Genomic DNA, 17042 nt, shown 5'->3' on the forward strand with positions numbered 1-17042 from the left:
AGTGATCACCCTTTGATCAGAACCAGAACACGAGCAGCCAGGCAGAGATCGGGCTGATGGCTCATGTCCTAATCTCAAGATTACTCGTCATGCTGCTCCACTGTGCACACAGCTAATTAAAAGAGGAAGTTTTGTGTTGCAGTATCACATCACACAGGCGCATTATTTAATTATCAGTTGCTTTTAAACAGTATTTTTGTCTAACACCCCTGCTGGTTAATTGGTTGTAATCAGAGAGCAACATTGCAGAACAGCAAGAGATTTGCAGCTCACACTGCCACTTAGGAGAGGAGGTTTATGCATGAAATATATTTTTATTAAAGCTCATTACTGATGTTTTTAAATTGAAAGGCAGAATTAAAGTCGGCGTGAAGTTGGTGTATTTTTTTTCAAGCAGGCATGACCTTGACATGCCTGCTTTTTGTCTGACAAAAAAAGTGTAAAATAAATAAAAATTTTACACTAATATAGAACTATGTTTTTACTGCATATGTTCTACTCTAACTTTATTTAAAATCAAACAAAAAACAACAATTCAACAATCTGTATGTTTAAAAACTGTACAGTCAGGGTTTGAATTTAGGATTATAGATATAATAAATAGATTTTTTTCATGCATATTGTTAACTTTTGGTATTTTCCGTAGCCAAACACCTTTTAAAAGTAAACAATCAACATTATTGTCTGAACAAATGACTGAAATCTAATTTAGTCTCAAGAAAAAAAAATACTAATTAGATGAGCTGGATGGTTTCTTATTTTATTTAGACACATTAATTTATTGTTCATTCCCTACACAGGATGACTGTGTATTCAGCTGGAGGACTGTTGGAGTGGGCATCTAAAAGTGTCTTCTTGGGCTGAAGAAATGTTTTGTTCCCAACAGACTGAGGACCTTTGCGGACCTTGACCAGTGTTAAACATGACCAACTGGAGATTGATTCAACCCTTCCTGCTCACTCTGCTGCTCCTGACGTTCCTCACCAGGCTGTCCCAGCTGTGGGCCTTTCCCTTCAGCTCATCATTAGACCTGGATGTCACTCCCAGGACCACTGTCTTCTCTAAAAGTAGGAGGCAGTTTCAGCTTTCTTGGTTGATGGTTTTTGAAGTACAATGTATAACTTTGATGTGGGGTTGAAAGCAAAGTGAGGCAGTAGAGCTGAGGCAACACGCTAAGAGACGAGAATATTACGTTTCATTTGGTTTCTCCTTAGAATGTGGAGATTCGATGGAACTTTTTGGAGATCTGAATCCGATGATTTTCAGATTTCAGTTTGTGATTGGTCAGTCTGGAACTGAAAAAGCAGTTCAGAAGGTTTGGTTAGTGGATACATAAATATCAGACAAGAATACAAGAAATTTCAGTTTTTTAAGTCAATGCACTCACCATCACTAAGTGTTAAATAATACCAACAATAACAGATATTTTATGATGAATTTGTTAGGAAATAATTAAAAAATGATGTATTTTGTTATGTAAGATAAGTTGTTGTTAGCAGGTCAATGTTGTGCAGGAATTCAGCATCAATATCAGCCTATGAAACCAGAACCTGTGCACCTGTTAAGTTTCTGTGACTTTGATTCTTGGTGTTTCAAAAAGATAATAGTGAGAAAGCAAATTTCCACGTGAGCTCACAATGAATAAGTTAACTGTGAAATTTTTTCAAGGAATTTTATATAAGATCAATTTTGTCTAACTGTTGTATTGATTTAATGTACACTGCCAGGCCAAAAAAAGAAAAAAAGAAAAATCGCCACCTGGATGTAACTAGGCAGATAGGAACAAGCCTCCCATTGGATAATTACTTCATGGGTGATTATTTTCCAGCTGGCAACGAGTTATTTAACCTAACTGGTGCAATGAGTAGCTTCTCTTTTCCTAAACAACCATGTGGAAAGATACATCTGGTGGCTGTGGAAAAGATGTTAGTCTGTTTGAGAAGGGTCAGATCATTGGCATGCAGCAAGCAGAGAAAACATCTGAGGAGATTGTAGAAACGACTAAAACTGGGTTAAGAACTGTCCAACGCATTATTAAAAACAGGTCTGATGAGTCCAGATGGACCTTGTTCCAGAGTGATGGTGCATCAGGGTAAGAAGAGAGGCAGATGAAGTGATGCACCCATCATGCCTAGTGCCTACTGTACAAGCCTGTGGGGGCAGTGCTATGATCTGGGGTTGCTGTGGTTGGTCAGGTCTAGGTTCAGCAACAGGATGTGCTCCAAGAATGAGGTCAGCTGACTACCTGAATACACTGAATGACCAGGTTATTCCATCTTCCCTGATGACAAAGGCATATTCCAAGATAACAATGCCAGGATTCATCGGGCTCAGATAGTGAAAGAGTGGTTCAGGGAGCATGAGACATCATTTTCACACATGGATTGGCAACCAGAGTCCAGACCTTAACACCATTCAGAATCTTTGGGATGTGCTGGAGAAGGCTGTGATTCTGTTTCTACTTTGAGAAGATTTTTGTCTCAAGACTCAAAGGAAAACTGCCTTTGTGAATGTTTTGACACATTTTGGAATGTTACTTTTACGATTTGTTGCCAGCAGTCACAGCTCAGAGTGTTTTGGGGTTTTCAATTTTCATAATTGTATTAAATAATATATTTTTTATATAGTGATGGGATGCTAAGTACGTTGCAAATGTATTGTCATTGCAGTATAAACGTCTTCATTATAAATATACAGAAAGTGCTGTAATAACTCATAGGATTTTTGTTTCAAGTCTTGATGGAGATAATTATGCGCAGAGTGATGACAGAATGGAAAGATTACAGATTTATTATAACCGATAAAATCATGCTACAAACCATGTCTTGTTTAGAGTTCAGGAATTTCATTCATGACTTCTTCATGTCTGCAAAAGCAGTTAGTCTTAGTCTTGCAAATATGACTCAAGCAATTAGCTGTTGTCTCAAAATTTACAATTAATCCCAAATTAGCCAACCAATTAGAGCAGAATTAATATTTCAGGAGGGGGTCTCTAAGAAGCCCGTCAAAGTCTCTGAAGCAAGTGCACTTATCAGTGGCGGTTCTACATGGAATTACTCCCCGGGCGAGGCCCCCTTTAAGCGTCCCCACACCCACCCCACCACCACCACCACCACGACCACCACCCCACCTGCACGAACACACGCATGTTTTCTACAAACAGGCATGTTTTATTAGAACGACTATTGAACATTCATTTTTCTAAGTTGCACATATTTACATTAATTACTATGAAGTTGTCAGAATGTAAAGCAATATACATTATATACTGTATCAAAATATATAGAATCAAAAATACAAAAACAAACAATAACTAAATATTAAGAATATATGAACATAATATATGATAAATATTCTAAATAGCAAAAATATTTTACACATAACAAACTAAAGATAATCACTACAGCATTGCACTTAGAACAGAAAACACAAACTAAAATTAAAACCTAACCTTGATGCAAAGTCATCAATAATGTCGTCATATGAAATCTGCTCCCCTACTGAGTGATTGATACTAATCAGAGCCAGGTTAGTGAGCCGCCCCGAAACGTAGTTGATCAGGTATGACTTGATCAAGTTTTGAAAAGCTCCTCTCAGCTTCAGCCACAGTGACTGGCAGAGCAGTCCAACAGTTGGGGTGGATCTCCAATAGATCTTTATCATGATCCATATTATTTTAGAATTGCCCCTGAAATTGTAATTTAAACTGACATAAAAAAACTGTAGACTACCAAAAATTCCAACTTTTACAGAACAAATCGTGTAAAAAATAATCAGTGCAGCCATCTGCAATAAATAAACATGATAGTTAGTGGTGACTGGGGAGTTTTCTTCTGTTTATAGAGTTGTTTTATTTATTATTATGTGAACATGATCAACATGTGTTTGTTGTTGTTCAGGCAGGCTGCAGGCTGCAGCGAGCATTTAACAAATCCTAGTTTGAATCAGTAAAAAACGATTCAAGGAATTTTTTCGAACCATTTGAATATTCGTTTCAATATTTCAGCCCTATTAGCTCTGTTAGCAATTAATTGACCAAATTTAACCGTTAAAATCCCAGTTAACTGGTTCAAAAAATTGAAAACATGCATCATGAGAGCGTACATACCTTTATCTTTCTCCTCTTTTTTTCTTTTTTTTTCCCCCTGAATCGGGCACCTGGTGGTTTTAGCCTTTTTATGATCATCTCTTCTGTTTGGCTCTTGACTCAATAAGTTCCCTATAGTCAGGACTAAACAATTTGACCTTGATGGGTGTGTGTGTGTGTGTGTGTGTGTGTGTGTGTGTGGGTGGGGTGGGGGTGGGGGTGGGTGGTGGTGGTGGTGGGGGGGACGGCCACAAAATTGTTTTGTTTTTCCTTTTTTTATTCGTCAATTTCAAATAATTCAGAAAAACCTGAATCAATGATAGGCCTGTGTTTATGATATTATAAATGAAATGTGTGTTAAATGGAAGAACATCAAGATGTGATTGACTTCAGCCATGTTAATACAGTTGATTCAGCCCCTGCCTGCTCATTTCATTTGGGAAAGACCCAGAGGTGAATTCCCCCGCCGCACCCCTCCCCTTCCTCTTCTTCATACACGCACACGCGTGGAGCACCTGAACCCTCTCAGTCAGCAGGAGCGCCTGCAGCTGCAGGGGTCGCCAACTTGCTGTTTCCAATCCAGACTCTGTGATATGACAGGTAATAGAAAACCTCGGTGCGGCGCAGATTTCTTTCATTTTTATTTTTTACTCAGCGCTTGTGCGCCCCTTTTGTGTCATGAAAAAATGCCGCCCCGGGCAACTGCCCTGCCTGCCCGTGCCTAAAACCGCTACTGGCACTTATTCTGGTAGACCAACATTATTTGGGCTGTTTAAATGGTTCCAGGTAGCCACATGAACCCTGAAGTTGTAAATGATAACAGGAGACATTCGGTGTATGTCTTAACAACATGGGAAACAGAGATAGTCTGATGGGGAATCCGGACTGTTCCATATTCGTCTGTAAATTCACGAGCCCAAGCTCGTGTGTGTCTACAGCACTGAGGTGACCCACATGCACAGGAGATGTGATGTCACACACAGCATGCTGCATTTATGGAAGTAAAAATGGATGCTATACACATGTGATGTTGAATGTATTCATTTTTAACCATTTTGGTTAAGTCTTGAAACTAATAGTTAGACAGACACTAAAAAGCAACCTGACTCTCTTTATTTGTTGCTCCTTCTACTGCAACTGCCTCCTCCCCTCCCCGTTAAAGAAGTGGCACAGTTTTTGAAGTTGGCCCTGAAGACAGCTCCTTCCTGCTCAGAGTTATTAATCGCCTCTCTCATGCACTGTCCTAGATCACACGGCTTAGCAAACACTCCTAATGAAACAATAGACAAGAGGCCTCCGTAACGGATGACCTGGGCACCATAGATCTGACCAGAGTTGGTGCAGAATAAAGAAAAACTGCTGATTATAAGTGTGTTTTTGGTAAAGTGTGGATATTTACACACATCAGCAGCAGCTCCAGCTCAGCCCCTCACCTTCCACCACCTCACCTTTTCCCTCACTGGCTGTACCAGCAGCAGAGGATACTGTTGCAGCTGCAGAAATGTGGATACCCACCTTTCACTTTTCTCCCCTGTAGTATTATTAGAGGACAGGTGGTGTAAATAGGGCTGGTGTTATTGCTGGTGCAATGTCATAAAACTGCAGGGTGTATTGCAATGTGAGATGACAGCCAGACACTGCTTGATGCTTTGAATCTAATACAATAAGAGAAACTGTTGTTAATGTGCAGAGCATTTTTATTCTCCTCACTTTTTAATTATAAACAATACCAATTGCTTCACATTACAATATTTGTTGACACATAGAGAAACTCTAGTCTAATCAAATCTATTTTCATTCTGCTACATGTAGCATGCATTTATGATCCCAACACGTACATGATGTTCCCACTGAAGATCCTGAAGCTTAGTTTCAGTTTTATTCAGAGATCTGATTTTTTTTCTTGTGGTTTTCCACATGATTTAAAATACGACTGCCACCCGACTCCAGTGTGTCTACAGCACTGAGGTGACCCACATGCACAGGAGATGTGACGTCACACACACAGCATGCTGCATTTATGGAAGTAAAAATGGATGCTGCACACATGTGATGTTGAATTTATCCATTTTTAACCATTTCGTTAAGTCTTGAAACTAATACAGTTAGACAACAATTGCTCAAGAGCTCATGCAGACTGTTATCACATGAAGGATGTGTGAGTGGCCCTCAGATTTTAGCTCTGATTGATTGCGTTATGGCCATTCTGTGTTTGCTAAGGTTGATTAGCTGCTCAGCCATCGTGAATGAGCTTGACTCTAAAATTAGTAGAGTCCAATCAAATGATCACTTTCAGTGAGATTCATTAAAATTCATCATGTAGTTAATGAGATATTCTGCAAAAACAGACAAAATCGCACAAATGATGGGATCTGTTATTTAGAGGACTATAGGTTCAGAGCAAACTGACATCACTGATTTGAAAGCTGACTGTAGTTAAGAGTGATTCATCAGAGATTGATCTCTAAGTGAAAATGCAGACAGCATGATCCTCCACTGGGACCAGGACCCACAGCTGTCTCTAAAAGCATCCATGCATTAAAACAAGCCTCATCAGAACTTGTTCAGTCCTAAAGATGAGAAAATACAATGCTTCTTGCTATAACTGGCATCACTGCCAGTGGAGTTCTGTAACAGGGTAGCTTTTATGTTATTTCAGCTCTCTGCTCTCTAAATTAAGGTGTTTATAGCAATGAACCAAAAATGAGGAGCATTCTAAACCAACACATTTTTAAAGGCATATTTTTAACACCTGAGAAAAACTGTAAAGTGGTATATGATTATCTTTGTGACTGTCACAAAACCAACTCTTTTAACTCTTAAAGCAACAATCCAGAGTATCTTTTATCTGACACACACCACCAACTCTTCATCTGTCTTATGTCCTCAAACACTCACGCATGCTCCGTGATTGATATCTGTACGTAAGTGGATGTCTAACGCAATTGGCTAACGTTGAACAGTACTCAGTTCAAATTGCATGAAACTCTACGGGATGGGGAATGGGCTTAGCAAAAACAGTATTTCCTTCATTTTTTCACAAAACATGACTATTACTTTCATCGATTTTCCAAAAAATCATGCATAGTTTCTGAAAGGAGAGAACTCCAGATTGCAACATTAATTGAAAAAATAAAGTTTCAATTCAATTCAATTTTATTTATATAGCGCCAAATCACGACAAGAGTCGTCTCAAGGCACTTCACATAATAAACATTCCAATTCAGGTCAGGTCATTAAGCCAATCAGAAATAATGTTTCCTATATAAGGAACCCAGCAAATTGCATCAAGTCACTGACACTAGCAATCCTCATACTAAGCAAGCATAATGCGACAGTGGAGAGGAAAACTGCCTTTTAACAGGAAGAAACCTCCAGAGAATCCTGGCTCAGTATAAGCAGCCATCCACCACGTGTCATGGTCTGTGTCTGCGTCTTTCCCCATGTGTCTCCTGATGTCCTTCATCCCTCTTTAGATTCCCCTTTTGTGTCTCTTAGCGCCCTCATGTGTCCTTTGTCTGCGTCTTATTTATGTGCCTTCTGTTTGTAGCCTTTCAGGTCATCCCCAGCCCCTCCAGTTGTAGCTCCAGCCTCTTTGTCCCCAGCTCGGTGTGTGTGTGTCATTCCCCAGCTTAGTGTGTGTGTGTGTGTGTGTGTGTGTGTGTGTGTGTGTGTGTGTGTCCTTCTCCAGCTGTGTGTGTGTGTGTGTGTGTGTGTTCTTGTCCAGTCAGGTCCGGTGTCCTCCCCTGCTCCTTCCTGCTCCTCCTCCCTGATTAGTTATTGCCTTCACCTGGTTCTCTCCCCACACACCTGCAGCTCATCTGCCTCCCATTATGCCCCAGTCTATAAAGCCCTGTCTGTTTCTCATTGTCTGGTCGGTTCATTGTTGTTTATCAGCGTGATTTATTCAGTCAGTCTGCCCATTCCTCTGGTGTTTTTGGATCTCCTGATCATTTCCTGATTTTTGGATTTTGGCTCCCTGCCTTTTGGATTTATTTTTATTTTTGGACTCATCCTACAATAAAAGGATTTTCTTTATATCAACTCCTGCCTCGTGTCAACCTGGGTATCTGCATTTTGGGTCCAAACAGTCCTCTCAACGTGACACCACGACTCACTGGGGATCGAGAATACAGAGCAGACACACACACACACACACACACACACACACACACACACACACACACACACACACACACACACACACACACACACACACACACACACACACACACACACACACACACACACACACACACACACACACACACACACACACACACACACACACACACACACACACACACACACACACACACACACACACACACACACACACACACACACACACACACACACACACACACACACACACACACACACACACACACACACACACACACACACACACACACACACACACACACACACACACACACACACACACACACACACACACACACACACACACACACACACACACACACACACACACACACACACACACACACACACACACACACACACACACACACACACACTAAAGTAATGTGTCTATAGTTATATTGTGATTTCTTAGTAAATATTCTATTTGGTGAGAGATAAACTTTATTGTATTTATCCTAGTGGATCTATAATTAAATAGATAAACTAGCAGTAGCACATCCAACGTCAAGGAAAGCAAAAAGTTATTATCAGGAGAGGGAGAATGTTTAAGTGGTTAGCAGCAGTGTGCTAGACGATGGCCCCCTCCATGACGCCACCACAGCTCAGCAGAACATCATTGTAGCTTCTTCTAGGGAGAAAACACTTAGAGAGAAAATAAAGTTAACAGCTGAAATTGCAGAAAATAATACAGTTAAAGAGCAGATTGTAGAAGAAAGTAGTCGAGTGTGAAAAGTGGTCAGTGTATCCTCCAGCAGTCTAAGCCTATAGCAGCATAAATACAGAGATAACTCTGGATAATCTGTCCTATTTAGATGGAGGCATGTTGGAGGCAGGGCAAGGGAGAGCCGTCTTTACCGACTGTACACTCCACCTCCCAGTACTCCCCCACTTGTCCAGATTTAGGCTAACATCAGATTTTAACCATAGGCACTATCAAATAAAAATGTTTTAAGCCTAGTCTTAAAAGTAGACAAGGTGTCTGCCTCACAAACTAAAGCTGGGAGCTCGTTCCACAGGAGAGGAGCCTGATAACTAAAAGATCTGCCTCCCATCCTAATTTTAGATATTCTGGGAACCACCAGTAAACCTGCAGTCTGAGAGCGAATTGCTCGGTTAGGAACGTATGGAACAATCAGATCACTGATGTATGATGGAGCTTGATTATTAACAGCTTTATATGTGTTTCCAGGGGTTTCATTTATTAACCTTGCTTACGCACAAAACGGAGTCGGAAAACTGCATAAGCAACTTTCCACACAAACTTTGGGATTTATAAAAGAAAACGTAGAAGAATAATGTGCGCAACTTTAAGTTGACTAAGGTCCTGCCTTACGCACATTTTGGACATGGAGAGTACCTGCAGTGCTGCTGCTGAGAAGGATACAATTTTGAATTCCAGCAGCATTATCACTTGTACCGCTTCGTGTGCACACAGAACAATGAAATATTCTATATAAAATCTTATGTTTATCGTTAGCTTTGGTATGTAGCTTAGTTCGTGTATTTCTCAAAATGTATTTAAACCTGAAGTTACATTGAGTGATTCTCCTGCAAATCCATGCTTCCACCAAGGCAGCATGTTCTTGTCCTCCCACTTATGCAGGTCATCTGTAAGGCACACAGTAAATTAGTGAGTGCCTCCTTGTCCCAGCTCAGAAATAAAAGCCCTCCTACAGAGTCTCCATCTATATTGACACCCACATGTCACCTAGAGGAAACTCACCTCTCTGTATCATTCCCTGCTGACATGTTCTCAGCAGGCCAAGTGACATTACATGCACACATGTGCACATTTTGCAAAATGCATTCTCAAATAGTGTCACACATATCCTACACACAGTCAGAAGCTACACTCTGAAGATGATGAAATACGGGCTGACACATGTGCACATCCTAATGATTAAAAAGTGGGTCAAGGACAAATTTCTAAATGAGCCAAGAGAAATGTAAAATCTGAGCTGATGATCAGGCTTCGGGTGAAGAAAAGAAAATGACAGTAAATGAAGTGTGTGTGATTTAAAATCTGAAGCAGAAACAGAGATATGAAAATTAATGGCCAGGAGCTTGATAGCTGGGGGTGCTTTTGGAATAACATGATACATTTGGACCATAATAGAGAATCAAACACTCTTAGTCAGGCTTATTGGAATTACCTTAGAATATAATCTCATGAACTATTTGTTTTATTTTTTTATTTGTATCTAGCTTGTGTTCATTATCACCTGCTGCTTAAAAAGGATACCGTTTTTGCTGGTGTATTTGTTTGTCTGTAGTGTTGTTTAAAATGTCTCAGTGATGATGAAAACATATATCTGATTAATTCAAAGTCAAACCATCTCAAGATAACCCAACTGACATGAAAATGACCTCAGAAAACACAAAAAACTCACCATAGCTCAACCAATTTCACAGATGCTGAGTTTAAATGTGTCAAAGATTTGGTCACAGCAGGATAATAATGCCAATTTTTGACCCACCCTACCTATTCCAAGCGTGTGGACAAACCAAGGCGCAAAATAACTGCCCATGAACTGAGAAAAGTCAAGCGTGCAGCTGCCAAGATGCCACTTGCCACCAGTTTGGCCATATTTCAGAGCTGCAACATCACTGGAGTGCCCAAAAGCACAAGGTGTGCAATACTCAGAGACATGGCCAAGGTAAGAAAGGCTGAAAGACGACCACCACTGAACAAGACACACAAGCTGAAACTTCAAGACTGGGCCAAGAAATATTTCAAGACTGATTTTTCTAAGGTTTTATGGACTGATGAAATGAGAGTGAGTCTTGATGGGCCAGATGGATGGGCCCGGGGCTGGATTGGTTAAGGGCAGAGAGCTCCAGTCCGACTCAGACGCCAGCAAGGTGGAGGTGGAGTACTGGTTTGGGCTGGTATCATCAAAGATGAGCTTGTGGGGCCTTTTCGGGTTGAGGATGGAGTCAAGCTCAACTCCCAGTCCTACTGCCAGTTTCTGGAAGACACCTTCTTCAAGCAGTGGTACAGGAAGAAGTCTGCATCCTTCAAGAAAAACATGATTTTCATGCAGGACAATGCTCCATCACACGCGTCCAAGTACTCCACAGCGTGGCTGGCAAGAAGGGGTAGAAGAAAAACTAATGACATGGCCACCTTGTTCACCTGATCTGAACCCCATTGAGAACCTGTAGTCCATCATCAAATGTGAGATTTACAAGGAGGGAAAACGGTACACCTCTCTGAACAGTGTCTGGGAGGCTGTGGTTGCTGCTGCACGCAATGTTGATGGTGAACAGATCAAAACACTGACAGCATCCATGGATGGCAGGCTTTTGAGTGTCCTTGCAAAGAAAGGTGGCTATATTGGTCGCTGATTTGTTTTTGTATTGTTTTGGAATGTCAGAAATGTATATTTATGAATGTGGAGATGTTATATTGGTTTCACTGGTAAAAATAAATAATTGAAATGGGTATATATTTATTTTTTGTTAAGTTGCCTAATAATTATACACAGTAATAGTCACCTGCACACATAGGTATCCCCCTAAAATGGCTAAAACTAAAAACAAACTAAAAACTACTTCCAAAAACATTCAGCTTTGATATTAATGAGTTGTTTGGGTTCATTGAGAACATGGTTGTTGTTCAATAATAAAATTATTCCTCAAAAATACAACTTGCCTAATAATTCTGCACTCCCTGTAAAATCAATGTAATGTACAGTTGGGTATTTTCCAAGGTGAAAGGTATGCACCATGATGTCCGTCTTCCACACAGCATAGGCAGAGAAGGGCAGACGCTGCACCGACCGCTACTGCCTACGATGGCCGCATTTGCAGGTTCTACATTTTATTAACTTTATGGTTAACAGGATGTTTTACGCAGGCTTTAGCTTCATGGAGCTGGAGCTGGAGCTCGAATGTCAAAAGAACGTTTTCATTAACCAGTTCACGCACGCCAGAATGAACGCACTCACTTTAACGTTCGTCAGGCAAAATACAAACATGTTCAGTTCAGGTTCACCAAAACAACAAACGAGTTCATGAACGATTGTTCAATGAATGCGCTTGTGCACAATGCTGTTTACATGTATACATATTGCAGACTTTATATGCAAAGCAAGGAAGCTTTATTTCAGTATCCAGCAGGTGTTGGTTGTTTACCTGCTCCAAACCCCTGATTCTTGAATGAATCACCTGTTCAGCAGCTTATCAGGCTCTGCAGCAGCCCGGTAATCAGCAGATTCAAATCAGGTGTGTTTAAGCAGAGAAACAACTAACATCTGCTGTATAGCGGCCCTGGAGGACCAGGATTGCCCACCCCTAGTATAGTATCACTATCATTCAAAATATTCTCCACAGCTGATGTACTAATGCCCAAATGAGTCTGACTCAATCATTATATGAAGATTAAAATCTGACGGTCTTTCACAGCACATATAGATTATAGATATATCTTTAGATATTGCATTAATGTTGTTTTCCAGGTTTGACGTAAATGTCATCATTGATGATCTTAGTTTACAGGAAGTGCTGTGGCCTTTATTCAGTTAGGTATGTTTCTGTTGAATGCATAACTTCAGTTATATTTGGGAAAGCGGACATAGAATGTTACCAAGCAGGAAAGCGAAGGGATTTAAAAAAAAACTGCTGAAAAGTATGGATCAGTGGGCAACTGATGGTGTACTGTTCTCTCTATGAGTAGGTTGCTTCATGCGCATTCATGCTGTGGCATAGCCCGTAGCATTTGCTATCCGTAGCTTTAGCAGCAGAGAGAGAGGTAGTGCCAACTCAGCGACTTTGTTGCTGTTCTTAACGCCTAGTGACAAACCTAGCTACATTTCTGAGGACCCTTAGCTACTTTCTGTAGAACTTTCTTCTAGATATTTCCTGCAAATTAGCAACAAAATAGCCATTTTCGCTTTGAACCGTTCTTTGTTTTGACATTTTTCAGGTGTCATCAAGGATATAAAAGTTACAGATACTATGAATGTTACTAGAGTGTAGCTCACCTTGTAAGATGTCTGACTCCCATGCAGAAGACCTGGGTTTGATTCTGGGTGTGAACATAGTTCATTTAGAGTTTCTTTTTTACATTAATGGTATATTTTTTTTACAGTAAGATGCCCAAATTTGTATTTGAGACTCGCCGAATGGCATTGAATTCACAGATAAAAAAGATGTGGGTTCAACTTTCATTTTGGAACTATTTTTCAAGCAAGGGAAGGGAATGATCTGAGCATGCAGGAAGACTGACCCATCTTAAACCTTTGTCGCCTGTGCTGAAGAGAAAGGTACAGAACCAAATTATTTAATTAATTAGCTGCACGTTCTCCTGTCCTCTGTGCTCCGGGCCACACCCACACACCCACACCCACACACACACACACACACACACACACACACACACACACACACACACACACACACACGGGACTGTCTCAGCTGTTATTTTTGTCAAGGAGTGTGCACGTACAGCATGCGTGCCTCATGCACGAGCCTACTATTGAAGCTGCCGTTACGCTTTTGGCCTGAGGGGGCAATCGCGAGCATAAAAATTCTAAAGTCCGTAAAGTCCCTTTAATGCTCATATGGAAACGCAAAATAAAATGCGTACCCTTTCTGAACAACAGTTAAAAGATGAAGCATGTGGTTCTGATTCTGAGGAGAAGCTGATGGAAGCCCGGGAACAGCTGACAGAAGCCCATACAGAGATTTCAAAGTTGTTGCATAACAAAAAGTTGGAGGATAGGATAAACGACTTGGAAGATGAGAAATATGGTTTAAAGTATGATGTCATTGCACTTACATCTCGGGTAAAAAACCGAGAAAATGAAGTTGATTATTTAAAATCACAGATTTCTGGACTCACAGGAGAAAGGGAAAAACCCTCGCTCCAACGATCTCCTTATCCTCCTTTCACCTCCTCCACCTCCGGCTGTTGAAATGGTTGCTGCTCCACCGGCTGTTATTGCTGCTGGTGGGAATGCACCTGCTGCAGCTGGGATGGGACATCCATCACCTCCTCCACCTCCAGCTGTTGCTATGGTTCCTGCTCCACCGGCTGCTAGTGCTGTTAGTGGGGTTGCACCTGCTTCAGCTGGGGTGAGCCCAGCACCTCAGTTTGCGCCACCTCCGGCTTCTCAGCAAAGCCAGTTTGCTCCACCTCCAGTTCCTCATCCTGGCTACCTGGCTCCTCAACAAGGCCACTTTTACCCACCTCCAACAGTTACATTTTCAAACAAACGTTATTACTTACAACCATTGCTTTCTGAAGGATTTGCATTAAGGGTTGCTTTTGATCTACCCGGATTTACATGTGGGTTCAACCATGCTCTCTTCCTGCACAACTCAAGCAACTTCTCCCTCATTTCCTGTTTCCTCTGTCCCAACAGGCTTCAAAATAAAGGCTTCTAGTTTGAACATGTCAAAAGTCTTTTAACCCCGGGTTTCCACGGGAGCCGCCAGCAGCACGTTACTGCAGCAGCACGTCTTGCTCGCGTAAGCTGCTGCTTGGCCCTTCCCACGAGACGCGAAGCAGCAGGGGAGCAGCTGTCACCGACCAAGCACGAAGTCACACGAGTGACTTCGTCAGTAAACACAACAAGCAGGAGAAAACTACAACATGGTTTGTGTTTTATGTTCTGTCCGTTTTATAATCGCCAATACGGACCTGAAAAACAAAGGAGACCGCTAGCTAGGTGACAACTTATCACGGGGATGCACATTTAGTAACCTTTTTTAAAAGTAAAGCAACCGGAAGGCAGTACGTTCTTTATTCTGAAAATCTCGGGAGCTTCTCTCCATTTCCGCGTCCGATTTCCTGTCTTTCCTTCCACAAAAATGTCAAACTTGACCCGTTTCAGAGGCGTTGCGCGTAGAAAATAGAACCGGCGCGTAAAGGCCGCGACATGCTGCTCCTGAGACGCGGCTGACTCGCGCTGCTGACGGCTGCTGACGGCTCCGGTGGAAAAGGTTCTGTTGACCGCAGCCGTTCCTATCAGCAGCTATGACGTGCTGCTGCAGTAACGTGCTGCTGACGGCTCCTGTGGAAAGCCGGGGTAAGGCTACAAAAATAAAGCCTAACAACAATATCAACTCTCAACTGTGTAAACATTATGTAACATTATTTTTAATAAACAAAACATTCAGGGCAGAACAGATGGGTTGAGTGTGTTGAACACAGATTTGATTATTAGTTCTTTATTTGCTCATTTTCTCTGAGAATTACAGACTCAGTTGAAAACACGCCTCTGAACTCACGTTCAGTTGTGTTTATATTTGCTTACATAAGTGGTGTCAACTGACTCATCATTAAAGAAACCAAGAGGCTTACGCAGTCTGGATAAACTTGATGACAACTGACAGTTCTGACACTGTCCGAAGAAATCAAGTCAGTCTTTCCTTAGAGCGTTTGTCCCCAAATCTTTAATCACGTGTATGTTTGCATGTGTGTCAAATGCTCAGCACTGAGTCCTGTGAGCAGTGAGTCACACAGGAAGTCACACACTACAATGACTCTAATGAGACACACACACACAGGCACGCACGCACACACACACACACACACACACACACACACACACACACACACACACACACACACACACACACGGTGGATTTACTATCATCCAGAGGCCCACATGGAGGATTAAAAATATGTTTGAGCAAGAATTTTCGCATTCTGCCTTCACCACCTGTGATGGCTCAGTGTCCAAACACATTCATTTCTCCAACACACTCCTCAGATCCTCTGAGTCAGTGACAGAGATGTCTTCACTTGCCTTCAGTAGGTGGGTGAGAGAAATGTGAAGGATGTATGTGTGAGGAAACAAAATGGCAGATGTTTCTGAGGGACAGTTGTTTTGACCTCTTCACTCCTCCTCCTTAGATTCACATTAACACACTCGAGCTCATGAATACAAAATGACAACAGGAAATAGAAACCAGCCAGGATGCTACGGGGCATCTGGCACACCTCAGCTTTGTTGACTCTCCCCATTGATTTTGTGGCAAGGCACAAGGTACAATGACTGTGTGTGTGTGTGTGTGTGTGTGTGTGTGTGTGTGTGTGTGTGTGTGTGTGTGTGTGTGTGTGTGTGTGTGTGTGTGTGTGTGTGTGCTGTGGATACAAAACATTTGCTTCAGGGAGCAGCATCTGCAAGGGTCAGTAACTAATTTGATATTAATGCTCGAGAACACTGAACTGATTTCATGTTTTAGTTTAGTAACAGCTAGTCTTTGAAGCTGCACTCAGAAACATTATACAGTGAAGTGATCACAGAGTCACGGGCATCAGGTGCCTCTGTATGGAACTTCTCAAACCCGTCTCAATTTCATTTAAATGTGTCAGAAAGTTTGAGAAAGGAGAAACGAATCTATAAAATTGAGATGTGAAAGGAAATCTGACATTCTGAGTCTGACAGGATTGTAAAAATGTGTAAAAACATGCAAATAAATAATTAAGGTTCTTTGTGATTGTTGAGACAATAAAATTCCCATGACATTTACACAGATGTTATTTTTTCCAACAAGACTCTGTAGTGTCTGCAGCAGGTAAGACGTGTTGAAGCTGTCTGTCTGGAGAATCAAAGAGAAATCCTCACAAACAAAGGCAAGGTTATCACTATTCAGGTTTTTCAACATTTAAACCATTCAAACGTCAAGAATTTATTATTAATCATTACACCGTGCAACATCTGATGCACAGCTGATATGATGTAAAAATCTGCAACAAAGAATTGAACTATGTAGAAACTGAAATCTACTCTTGAGTTAGCTTAGCCTTGAGTAGCCGATAGCTTGACTCCATGAT

The 17042-nt window shown here is 41.3% G+C and overlaps 1 protein-coding gene across 2 annotated transcripts in view; it reads left to right on the forward strand.

Moving 5' to 3' along the window:
* Positions 1 to 17042, forward strand: part of sema4gb (sema domain, immunoglobulin domain (Ig), transmembrane domain (TM) and short cytoplasmic domain, (semaphorin) 4Gb) — a 72778-nt gene that overhangs the window by 13294 nt on the left and 42442 nt on the right. For both annotated transcript variants that reach the window (XM_054749336.2, XM_054749337.2), the window contains one exon: positions 887 to 1067. In XM_054749336.2, coding sequence (XP_054605311.2) covers positions 923 to 1067 — 145 coding nt within the window. In that variant the 5' untranslated portion in view covers positions 887 to 922. The remainder of the gene's footprint in view (positions 1 to 886; positions 1068 to 17042) is intronic.

The sequence above is a fragment of the Nothobranchius furzeri genome, chromosome 16 (assembly GCF_043380555.1).
Source record: "Nothobranchius furzeri strain GRZ-AD chromosome 16, NfurGRZ-RIMD1, whole genome shotgun sequence".
In the NCBI taxonomy this organism is placed as follows: Eukaryota; Metazoa; Chordata; class Actinopteri; order Cyprinodontiformes; family Nothobranchiidae; genus Nothobranchius; species Nothobranchius furzeri.